The sequence below is a fragment of the Phyllostomus discolor genome, chromosome 4 (assembly GCF_004126475.2).
Source record: "Phyllostomus discolor isolate MPI-MPIP mPhyDis1 chromosome 4, mPhyDis1.pri.v3, whole genome shotgun sequence".
In the NCBI taxonomy this organism is placed as follows: Eukaryota; Metazoa; Chordata; class Mammalia; order Chiroptera; family Phyllostomidae; genus Phyllostomus; species Phyllostomus discolor.
The window spans coordinates 71,158,115-71,170,476 of NC_040906.2; the positions used below are offsets into that span (position 1 = coordinate 71,158,115).

The 12,362-nt window shown below is 35.8% G+C and overlaps 1 protein-coding gene and 1 non-coding gene across 6 annotated transcripts in view; one reads left to right on the plus strand and one right to left on the minus strand.

Moving 5' to 3' along the window:
* The window catches only part of EPC2 (enhancer of polycomb homolog 2), a 120,962-nt gene that overhangs the window by 65,982 nt on the left and 42,618 nt on the right, over positions 1–12,362 (minus strand). For 4 of the 5 annotated variants that reach the window (XM_028508385.2, XM_028508386.2, XM_036023520.1 and 1 more), the window contains exon 2: positions 9,524–9,683. The exons of the other annotated variant lie outside the window; for it this stretch is intronic. In XM_028508385.2, coding sequence (XP_028364186.1) covers positions 9,524–9,683 — 160 coding nt within the window. The remainder of the gene's footprint in view (positions 1–9,523; positions 9,684–12,362) is intronic. 5 annotated transcript variants of the gene reach the window in all.
* Positions 2,697–2,802, plus strand: LOC114495775. Its single transcript, XR_003684451.1, has one exon. It is a non-coding gene; the product is annotated as a U6 spliceosomal RNA (small nuclear RNA).

Here is a 12,362-nt window from a genome sequence, read left to right on the forward strand (position 1 = left end):
CAACCAAATGAGCTACCTGCCAGAGCTCAATGATGATTCTTATTTATTTGTTTATTTATTTATATATTTTAATAAATATGGATCTATCAATAATCACTTTATTTTTATTTTTTTAAATATTAAGATCTTATTTATTTATTTTTAGAGAGGGAAGGGAGGGAGAAAGAGAGAGAGAGAGAAACATCAATGTTCGACTGGGAATCAAACCTGTGATGCTTTGGTTCACAGCCTGCACTCAATCCACTGAGCTATGCCAGCCAGGGCTGATGATTCTTTTTTAACACAAAAAGAAGTAAAATCCATTTTTACACGAATCTACTACTACTTTCATGCATCTCTAAATTTCCTAAATGTTTAACTTCTACAAACTGCCAATATCCACTCCCTTTAATGGAGGTAACAAAATTAGACAGAGACACAAATACGCCTCATTTGTAAAAGCTCTTCTTTGAAGGTATTAACAATAGCACCTTCTAAGAGTGCTGTTCACTTAAAAACTCAATGGTCTATCTTATTTTCCAATTCTGCACTTCCTTTCTTAAGCAACATAATTATGTTTATTAATTTAATGAACCCACTAACAACGCACACTGACTTTACCTCAGGTACAACATGTATAACAGACTCCCTTCTAAATTAGAATAGTACCTGTACTATAAAGCAGAGAGAGAGTGGATGCCAGGACACCACAGACAGAGCTGCAGCAACAAAGACAGGGAATATGCTTAACTGCAAGAGATACAAAGTATCAATAATGAGACTGGATTGGAGGCTATATGATCCAAATCAACCTTCAAAATGAACAAAAATTCAGAACCAGATGCCCACAGAAATTGTATGCACATATATGTGTGTAAATACACACACACACACACACACACACAATTTTTTTAAAGGAGATTTGAAGTCTAGGGATTTGAGAAAAGTTTCTCCTTGACATGCGGGCATCATCAATGCCTTTAACCCAGTGTTTCTCAAACTTTAGCATTCACTGCAATCGTTTGCATGGCTTATTAAGACAGATTACTGAGCTTGATCACCAGTTTCTGACTCAGCAGATGTGGACAGGAGCTTGGGAATTCACATTTCTAATAAGTTCCCAAGTTATGTTGGACAATGTTTTGAGAACCACTGATCAAAACCCAAGTCTTTGCTCTTAAAATATTATCAACTTTACTTAATGTCTAGTATGAAATACACTGACTGAACTTTTAAAATTTATAAATCTTCTCAGGCTTCAAATAAGTCTGAAAATAGTTACTGGCAAGCAAGTGTATTTCAGTTTAGAAGCAGCCCAAGCACCAACTCCCTTTTGCCTGGAGCTCTCCAAGGTTCTGACTGCCTCCAAACCTAGCAGTTCTCAATATTGAACTGAGAGCGCATTAATGTTCAAAGTCAAGATCACGAATCTTGACTTTAATTCTCCAAGATTTCCTACAGTTATGAGACTTGGCCAGAGTCCTCCTTTAAACTCCCTCCCAATGTACAAATGCAGAGGAGTCCAAAGCTACTTTCCACAAGATCACACAGTGATCCAAGCCTCTGTACTGATTACAAAAAAGCCCCAGGTTTGTACTATAATAAGGAGTATTCTTAGTGTTTTTGCTGACCAGTGAACCAACATTCCTCTCCCACTTTAAAGAACTAACATTTCATACAAATAACAAGTATTACTGGCAAAAATTAGTAACAGTGATGACAACTACTGTAACAACAGACCATGAGAATGGATAAGTATGGGTTGGCCAAAAAATTTGTTTGTTTTTTTCTGTAAGATGGCTCTAGTAGTGCTTATCTGTCTTAGATAAATCAGTACCTACTACAGAGCCCTTTCCTAACTTGGGCCTCCCTCTGTTAGTGTTGCAGGATTATCTTCAAAGATGGGTTGGACTTGGAGAAAGCCAGGACACCCAGAGGCACTAAAAGAGATTCTCTAGCTCAGCTCTGTTAGTTACTGGAGCCCAAAGGTCTTGCCTGATTTCTTACTTCCTGTGTGTGTGTGTATACACCTGTGTGCATGTTATACATGTATGGAATGAGAATTTTTTTTAAGGCTCAGCCCATATTGTTGCCCTAGTGGCTCTCCCCCCCAGTATTTTTGATTGATACAACTTAAAAGGCTTTTTACAAAAAATTAGATCTTAGGTCTTTCTAAATGCTAAAACTCACCCACTTTCACTGGAACTCCACAATATCCTAAGCAGAACTGTAAAATCTGTTTAGGATTAAAAAAATCTATTTTTATTTCTTGTTTTTTATAACTCTTATGGCTCCCTTTTCTTCAGGCTTTTTTCCCTCTTTCTAGCACATCCCCTCATCTCCAAGCACAATGTTTTTCACTTATTAAACAACCCTGCTAGGCCAAACCATAAAAATGTCATAGCAGGTGTCTGCTCCTGTCTTTCACATCCAGGACTCCTTTTCCTATCAGCAGGTAAACCATCATCAATTTATTCATAAAAAAAAAAGGGGGAGAGGGAGCAATGCTTTATTCCACTGATTCAATTATCAGCCACACATGAATGGTAATGGATTTCTGTTTAATGTGCATCAGTATTTGCATCTCAAAATAATGAGGTATAACTGAGAAGCAGTAAGAGCCAGAAGGCCTGGGTTTGAATTCTGACTCAGTTGCTAGCTGCATTACCTTGAGCACAAGGTAATTATTTAATCTTCCATTAAAAAGAAGGTAAAAAGTGCTCACTTCAGCAGCACATATACTAAAATTGAATGTTACAGAGAAGATCAGCATGACCTCTGTGCAAGGATTACACACAAATTCCTGAAGAACTTCATATTTTTGATTAAAAATATGAACAGTAAAATGACAACAAACTCACAACTATCAACAATTGAACCTAAAAACAAAAACAAAAACAAAAACAAACTAAGCAAACAACTAGAACAGGAATGGAATCATAGAAATGGAGATCAATTAGAGGGTTATCAGCAAGGAAGGAGGCAGAGAATGGGGGAAAAGATGCAGGGAATAAGAAGCATAAATGGCAGGTACAAAGTAGACAGCAGGAGGTTAAGCACAGTATAGGAAACAGATAGGCCAAAGAATTTATATGTACAACCCATAGACATGAACTAAGGGGGTGGGTGAATGCTGGTGGGAGGGGTGGTGCAGGGCACAGGGAAATAAAGGGGAGAAAAAAGAGATAACTGTAATAGCATAATCAATAAAACATACTTTAAAAAGGAGGTAAAAATATTAGCTGCCTCATAAGATTTGAGAACTGGCATTAAAATGTAAAACACAAATATGAATGTATTTGTGAGCACGATACGAAAATGTTAAATATTTTATTATGCTTTTTCCCCATAACTATGGAAAGAAAAGTTTAGTTTTCTATTAAAATTCAGAAAATAGGCATATGAGGAAATATTTTTATACATAGGCAGCCCATGAATTCTATTACTGGCATCAGATGGGAAGAAAATTTAGTCTTTTATGGTAGACAGAGAGACAGAGAAGACTCTAGAAAGGTTGCAGGCCAACTCTCAGGGCAGTGTGGTGTCACTGAAGAATCTTCCATGGAGATGCTACATGAGTGTGTTGAAGGCCTATTTCTAATAACTCCTGTTAGCACAATCAGGTGTGCTGCTGGGCTGCACGATAGTATCTTATTTGTGTGGCCCCACAGAAGAGTTCTGAATGCTTCAGTGTCAGGAAACATGCAATGAAATATGCACCTTAAAACCAACATCATGCCCTGGCTGTTATAACTGAGGGGACTGAGTTCAGGCCTGTAAACCAAAGGGTTGCCAGTTTGATTCCCAGTCAGAGCACATGCCTAGGTTGCAGGCCAGGTTCCCAGAAGGGGGCATGCAAATCACCCCCTTCTCTCCTGCTCTTTCTTCTTCCCTTTTCCTCTAAAAATAAATAAATAAAATCTCCAAAAAAGGGAAAACACCAACATTACTTTTTTGCTTTGTCTATCAATTATATCATGCCTAAAAATATGTACCACTGTACATTAAATTTATCTCTTACTATAGTGTTTTCTCTCCCTGATTTCTTTAACTGTAGTCTTTAATCTACTGCACTATGTTTATTCACAGTCACCTCAATTTTTTTTTTCATAGTGGATATAAATAAATCCATTACAGAACTAAGGAGCATTCCCCTTGCATCCAAACTTCTTTCATCTCTCTATCCCAGACTGTCAAATGATTATTTTGCTTTTCCCCAAAATACCTGGCACTACCTTAATATTTAATATTTTCTGAGTTCAGGGGTTCCCCCTCCTTTCTGGATTAGTAGCTACCCAAATAAAGGTCTACCATTTCAGCCCACACTCACAGCTTTATACAAAGACAGGAGTGTCAGCCCAGTATTGAGAAGAGAGGGAAATACTTAAAGCCACCTAATCTGAGTGTAGATTGCCTTCTCTAATCACCATGACCTGGCATCCAGCTTCACTTGGAATGTGTTCTCTATAAATCTGATATAATCTTTTTTACTTGTGACTCTGTTTTTTTTTTTTACTATTTACTAAATGTTTGATGTCATTTCATGGGACTTGTGCTCAATTTGACTCCTTAATATATCTCCACTGAGTTTTACAAGAAAATGAGGTCCCTAGAATGCATTCTTTTCATCAAGAAGTTTAACTGTATAAAACAAAACAGTGCTGCTCTTCATTTGGGATGTTTTTCAACTCTTTCCAATCAAAACGTGTTTGTCTCACCAGGGACAAAGGTCAATTACCATCATTTTTGTTTAATGAGAATAGCAAAGGATATTCCAAGGATAATGAAATTGAAGTTGGATGTTAGGCCAGCGTCTGTCTCACTCTTGCTCAAAGTCTGTGGACTATTCAGGTCCACTTTACATTTAATAAATGGAATTTTTTTTCTTCTTTTTCCAGCACATACTGGTCTGCTTACTCAGATTGAGAAGGAGCCAGTCTCAAGTGTTCTGAGGTATACAGTAAAGTACTCACACACAGGAATTTTCCCAGGGCTTAAGATCTTGGCCACAGATACAAAAGAACAGAATTCAATTTCCTTTGCTAGAGTTGCTTTCGTTACCTAACAGGTAAGAGGGTGCTATCCCACCTATCCTTTCAGCCAAAAAGCAATGAGATGGTCTTATAATTTGTGTTTGTATGTGTAATGCAGTGAAGGGGGAAGCGAAGATTCCCACCAATACAAGAAAGGTAGTACTGCTATCAAGAACCACCTAACTGAATTAAAAACTAGACAAAAACTAACCTCAGAATACTTATGAAACAATATCTCAAGTTCCATCATGTTCTAAAATCCTGATACCTAATGTGAACTGTAAAAGATTACTATTAAATGAAAGGTCATGGGAGGTAAAAATAAATAACTTAATACAAAGTAAACAAAGTTATTTCCTTAAGAAGAAATGTTTGGATTCTAAACTTAATGAAGTTCTTTTTTTTTCTTTTAATTTTATTTTCATCATTGTTCAAGTACAGTTTTCTCCCTTTTACTCCCATTCCAGCCGGCCCACCCACTTAATGAAGTTCTTAAACTCCAAAAGGAATTAAAGAATTATAACATCTGTGTTGAGGTACCCAAAGTAAATCTGCTGTAACTGCAGGTATAACTTAACTGTAAGTAAAACGAAGGTAGCATTTTCTACACATGTAACACAAACAATTGATCAGTGTGTAGTTAGCCTAAATGAGGAACAGTTTGAGTATCCCGGGTCTTCTATGTGCTTCCAAGATGCTTCCAACTTGGTAAGAATACCCCAGGGCGCTGTAATCAAGTTCCCCAGAATACAACATGGGTGACTATGGAGAACTGGTACTAAAAAGGACAGAAAAGAACAAGGTTTCTTTCACACCGCTATCAAAACTGGAGTCATTCCACTCCCAGCTCCTTCTTGGCAGACACTTTTTGCCCTAAAATGACACTGTTGGTGAATAATAGAATTCACTTTTAACTTCTAACTTGGATCCACACAGTGGGTCTCTGAATTTCACTGTACACACTAATAATTGTATTCTTATATTTGATTCTGTACACAATTTTGAGTCCTACAAGCCTGATGTCTGAAAAATGCCAGATGTGTATGCTTTTATCTTCAATCATCCATTCACTCATTTATTTATTGGGCAAATAATTACACACACAACCACATGCTAGGCACTATACTAGGAAGTGAAATTAAAAGAAAAAAGATCCCCTGCTCTCAATGAGCATTGTATTGAGGCAACAAAGGGCAACAATCACAACTGAAATGGTCATTGCCACACTGAAGGTGCAGACCTGATACAGGAAGACTTAAGGTAAACATTGCCAAGGGCTCAAAGGGGTCAGGAAAAGGCTCCTACAGGTAATCCTGGAGATAAGACGTGGAGAACAAGTTATGCTTTAACAAGTGGAGCAGAAAAGTAAAGGGTTATATGAAGGCATAAAGGCATGACAAAATAAGGCATAAGTCAGAGAGCTGTGGTTGCAAGGAGCTCATTATTATAGCTAAAAGTATGAAGAGTTACAGGAAGTGGAAGAAAAAAGTGTATCAAGACTGTAAGGATTATGCAGTGAATGAGGTGGAGCTTCTGTTTCTTAGGAGCTTAAAGTCAAGAGAAGGAAACAGCCCCCAACAGTTCATTTCAATAAGGTTGGTGCCACAGTAGAAGAACACACAGGGAACTGTGGCTGGACAGGCACAAAGGGTCTTAAATATTATATATACAAAGAAAATAAAATTTTATCCTATAGGTATCAGAGAGTGTTGAAAATATTCTAAATGGATAATAATTACAATAGTGGCAGTGTGGATAATGGACTGGAAGGCAAGGAGACTACAGGAGAGAGACCAAAAAAGAGGGTTCTGTCAAAACCCAGGTAAGCAATATGATGGGCCTGAACGAGGCCACCCTACTGTGGCAATTTTGTGGTATCTTTTTCTAGCCAAGCAAACGGGGACTCTTTCAAATCACCAAAAGAAGAAAAGAAAAAATTCAGAGCAACATTATCTGAATTCCTTGTATTTAAGGGTTTAGAAAGAAGTTATATCCAAAAAAAAAAAACAAAACTTTTTTAAAAGCCTTCCTGGAAAAAAATTTCAAATACCTAAGATTAAGGTTTACTACAGATAACCTTAAAGCTAATAATAGGAATATAGGCAAGAAAGCGAGGAATATCAATTTAATGAAAAAGTAATCTACATTGAAAGTGAAAATAAGAGATTATATAAAACATGAGAAACTTAAAAAATATAAGTAGAAAGAATAAACATTATATGCATAGTATGAAATTGTATAGCATGTAGTATATGCTGATAAACAAAAAGTTAAATTAATTTATTATTTTTATTTCATTTTTCACAATAGAATAAAATGAAATTAAAAAAATTAAAGCAAGATTAATGTTTACTGTATCCAATGGGCCTGATGAGGCCAGGTAAAGTCAGGTAATGGGCCAGGTAAGTTACATCCAATGTCCTGATTCTTGGTTTCTTAAAATGGTTTTTATAAATAGTCCTGTTGTCTGGATATACTGTTATTAAAAAAAAAAAAAGGAACTTCGGCTTGAGAGATTGTTAAAATTCCTGTTGTGAACAGCTAAATCCTTCCTGAAACAAAGATAAGGCAAATTCAACAAGCTAAAAGGACTCAAAATAGAAGAACACAAAGGAAACCTACAACAAATAATTTTTCCTTGTGTGTTTCTCTTAAATGCTTCAGATAAAAAAGTCTCTGGAAAATGGTTGACACCTAACAGCCTATGAGCCACTTAAAAACAATTTAATCAGTCAACAAAAATGCCATTTATTGACCGTCTATAAGCCATGTACTTTACTCTAAAGACACAAAGAGAAAATAAAAGTAAGTCTTCTGTTCTCAAGGAACTCACAGTCTAAAAGGAGAGAAAGAAAATGGCTGCAAATAACTGCAATGATATGTAATAAGTCCTCTAACAGAGGTTATGTATAGGATACTCGGATAAGCAAAGAAGAGAGGTAGAATGAGAAAAGTTAGGGTAAACTTCGTAAGGGAGTTCGGGAGTCTTAAATGAGCTTTAGGAAGGGAAATAAGACTTGAATATTGAATAGCAAGCACATGTAAGGAATTGTGAAATGTTAAAGTAGGCAAATGTGTATAATTTTTATTCGGTCCCTATGGTCAGAGTCAGGGAAAGAGCAATAGGAAATGAGGTTAACAGAGCAGTCAGGGAATAAATCACAAAGTACCTTGTACTCAACATGGAGAATTGGGCATTACCTGAGTTCTGTCAAATCTAAACTGCCATCAATTAATTATAAGATGCACCATGACTTTATGTATAGTAAGAAAAAGAAAACTTTGTGCTGGAGCCTTATTAAGAAGTTTGCCGAAATGCTCCTGCATAAAGCTGCACTACCAAAGGGCAACAATTCCAGCGTAGGGTAAGGAAACAACTGCCCATGCAGAAAAGAAAAGCAAAAGACTTTGTATTTCTCCACTTGCCCTTAGGTAGATGGGGTGGGGGGGGCCTCCCCAGAGATTTAAACTCCAAGGAGGTCTGTAGTCTGAACTAAAGCTACCAGTGTGGTCCAAAAACAAACAAGCAAAATATTTAAAATAGTCTCAGATTAGTAGTATCCTCAGATGCCCAGCAGAAACAAATGTAGATTCTCTTTAGAACTCAATCAGAACTCAATCCAGGAGAATAGCAATTTAAAATGCAATCTCATTTTAAAGATAACAAATGAAAAAATGTGCATCTTGGAATCAATTAAAAATAGATCTCACAGTCACAGTCTTATATTTGGAGACATTTCAGAATTACTTGAGAAACTTAAAAAAAATTCTTATTACCAAGCTACATACCAGAGATGCTCAGACAGACAGGCCTAACAGAGTTCTGGAATCTATTGTAACAAATTACTCAAGGGGTGTGTGTGTTAGTGTGATAGTGTTAGACACTATCAGACAAGACACTAGCATGTCTCTGTCGGCTGAAAACTGCTACTGTAGACAATAAAGAACGGTAGGATTTTAAGCCAAAGCGACACATCAGGAAGACCACTCTGGTACTGGTCGACTTTGTATATAGTAAGGGTATGAGATTGGGGTGGGGTGGGGGGGTAACATAATAGTTATGAGATTAGATTTAAGCAAGAGATGGCGATCATTTAAATAACAATGGAAGGAAACCTAAGAGAGTATCGAGGAGGCAGAATCAGAATTTTATAGTAACTAGATGAAGGTAGGATCTAATTCTAAACAATTTCAGAACTCACACCTAATTGGCATTACAACCATTAGGCTTTTAAAATAAATCTTATTTAGACTTGGTAATCCACCAACTTGTAGCCATATAATAAAGTATAAGTGCTATACAAAATCCTACACTACATAAACATCAAATGTTCCAAACGCAATTAACACTCCAAATCTCAAAGTTCAGATATAAGCAGAGGGATTTTATTCTTTAAATGTTTTACATTTCTATTATCCGTGTATATAAATTGAAAAATTAAATTCTGTTTGGGCAAAAGAGAGAAAGGATTTTAAATTACAAACAGAAAATAATGAATTAGCAAACTTACGCTGAATATGAATGAACTGTTTTGGTTGTTTAAACTCTCCTTTGTACAAGCGATTGTAATAGTTGACGTTGCTCTCTGCCTCAGGAACTGGAATGACCATGCTCTCTTTTTTTTCTCTAAACACTTGCTGTGCTGAAATAGCTCGCTGTAAATGATGTTCCTGGAAAAGGTAAAGTAAGCAACATAAGTTGACTTAATATTACTTCAATGCAAAATTATATTTAAAGTTTACTGTTTAATAATAGCAAAGTGCTTTAAGAATCAATTATAAATACTTCCTTTGCAACAGACCTACAGAAAGCATTGCTATCATTTTTCTTTAATAGTTGTGTTCATACTGATATCACCTTAGATGATTATAATTTTAATAAGTAGAATTTTTGAAAAAATGTACATATTCACAAACTAGAATTTAACATCTTAATTACAAGAAATTGACCCCTTGTTTGTTGAAGTAATTGAGCTGTCTGTCAGCAGTAACAAATTACAAACAAATATGCAAACACAGGAAAATAATTTTTATGACACATTTTAAGTTCTTCTGTGTTTATGTACTTGAAACTTCAAAAGCATAAAATTCTGGATAATTCAAAGAAAGATGAAATGATATGCAAGAGGCAAAAGTTAAACAAAAAGTCCTTATATAATACAATGAGATCCTAAGAACTTTTCATTACCTCCAACACTTACTGCCTACTTTTCTCCCTTGACCCACTGTGGATCATCCCCAACAAACAAACTTTACCTTATGGAAGAAAAACTAGGTTATGTTACTCTCCAAGAGATCCCCTTCATATTCAGATTCAAGGTTAAAGATCACTCAGTGAATAAGGCCCTGGCTGGGTAGCTCAGCTGGTTAGAACACTGTCCCATTATGCCCAGATTGTGGGTTTGATCTCAGGCAAGGGCACATACAAGAAGCAATCAATGAATATATAAACCAAAAAAGGGTTGTTGTTTTTTTTTTGCCTTAAGAAAGCCCTGTGCATTGTTTCTGTGCTTGTAGGTTAACATGGTTTTGAAATGCCCCTTTCAGACCCCTCCTAAAGAGTGAATAATCTTAAGTATCCTGTAATCCAATCCTTACCTTGCTTGTGTCCACATTCCTGCAATCTTCCTCACATTCCCTCCTCAATTTCCATTCATAAAAGAAGCTACAAAGCTGTTATCCTCTGGAGCATTTGAGATCTTGCTCCCCTGCAGATGTCAGTCAGTTTGGCTCAAGTAAACTGATAAAAATTCTCTACAGGTCTGGACTTTTCTTACATCGACACATACAGGGTGGGGCAAAAGTAGGTTTCTAATTGGGAGCATGTAAAACACAGTTTATTCTTGTATTATAATGTTAAAGTATTGTATTTTCCATGCAAACAACTGTAAACCTACTTTTGCGTCACTCTGAATTCAGGTAATTTTCCTCTATGCTAGTTTGTTGGGTGTTTCTTTTTTTCATGAAAGAATGTTGAATTTTGTTAATGCATTAATTGAAATGATCATGTGGTTTTTGTCCTTGATTCTTTTATTATGGTATAATATATTGATAAATTTTTATTCTTGCATTCCAGGAATCAATCCCCCCGTCATGATATATAGTCACCATACTGTATTCTATATTCCCAGAATCTTATTAATCTTGTAAGTTTGTAACTTTTGCCACCTTCACTCATTTCCTCCTCCCTCCACTCTCCTTGTAGTATTTTTGTCTGATTGTGGTATCAGGATAATAGTGGCCTCATAAAACACATTTGAAAATTTCCCCTTTTTCTTAATTTTTTCTGGGAGAGTTTAAGGACTGGTGTTAATTCTTTTTATGTTGGTAGAATTCTCCAGTGAAGTCATTTGGTGGTGAGCTTTACTTTGCTGAGAGATATTTGATTACTGATTTGGTATCCTTAGTAGTTATGGGTTTGTTCAGATTTTTTTGTTTTCATGATTTAGTCTTGATAGGCTGCATGTTTCTAGATATTTAACTGTTTCTTGTAGATTATCCAATTCATTGGTGTGTAATTGTTTATAGCAGTCTCTTATTATTCTCTTTATTTCTATGCCATTAGTTTTAATGTCTCTTTTATTTCAAATTTTTAGCATTTGCATTAACTCCTTAGTTCATGTAGCTAAGGGGTTGTCAATTTTGTTAATCTTTTCAAAACAACTTTTTGTTTCACTGATTTTTTCCCTATGTTTTTAAATACTACTTCATTTATTTCTGCTCTGATATTTATTCCCTTTGTTTTGCTAATTTGGGGTTTTGTTTGTTCTTTTTCCAGTTCCTTGAAGTATTGCTTTTGCTACAACCCTTAAGTTTTGTTATGCTGTATTTTTGTTTTTTGTCTCAATATTTTCTAAATTCCCTCGTGAAGTATGTTGTTCAATTTTCATACTCAGGGGCGGGCAAAAGTAGGCTTACAGTTGTATGTGAAGGTTTACTCTTTTTAAAACAAATTTAAAAGGTTTTATTTATTAATTTTTAGAGAGAGGGGACTGGAGGGAGAAAGAGAGAAACATCAATTGGTTGCCTCTCACATGCCCCCAACTGGGGACCTGTCCCGCAACACATGTATGTGCCTTGCTCAGAAATCGAACCAGTCTTTTCTGTTTGCAGGCCAATGCTTAATCCATTGAGCTTCACCAGCCAAGGAGAAACAGTTTATTCTTATATTATTTATTAATGATTATATTTTCCATACAGACAAGTGTAAAACTACTTTTGCCCACCCATGTATAATAAAGGCCACATATGAAAAGCCCACAACTAATATACACAATGTTGAAAAACTAAAAGCTTTCCTTTCAAAATCAGGAACAAGACAAGGATGCTATAGCTTTTACCACTTCTGTT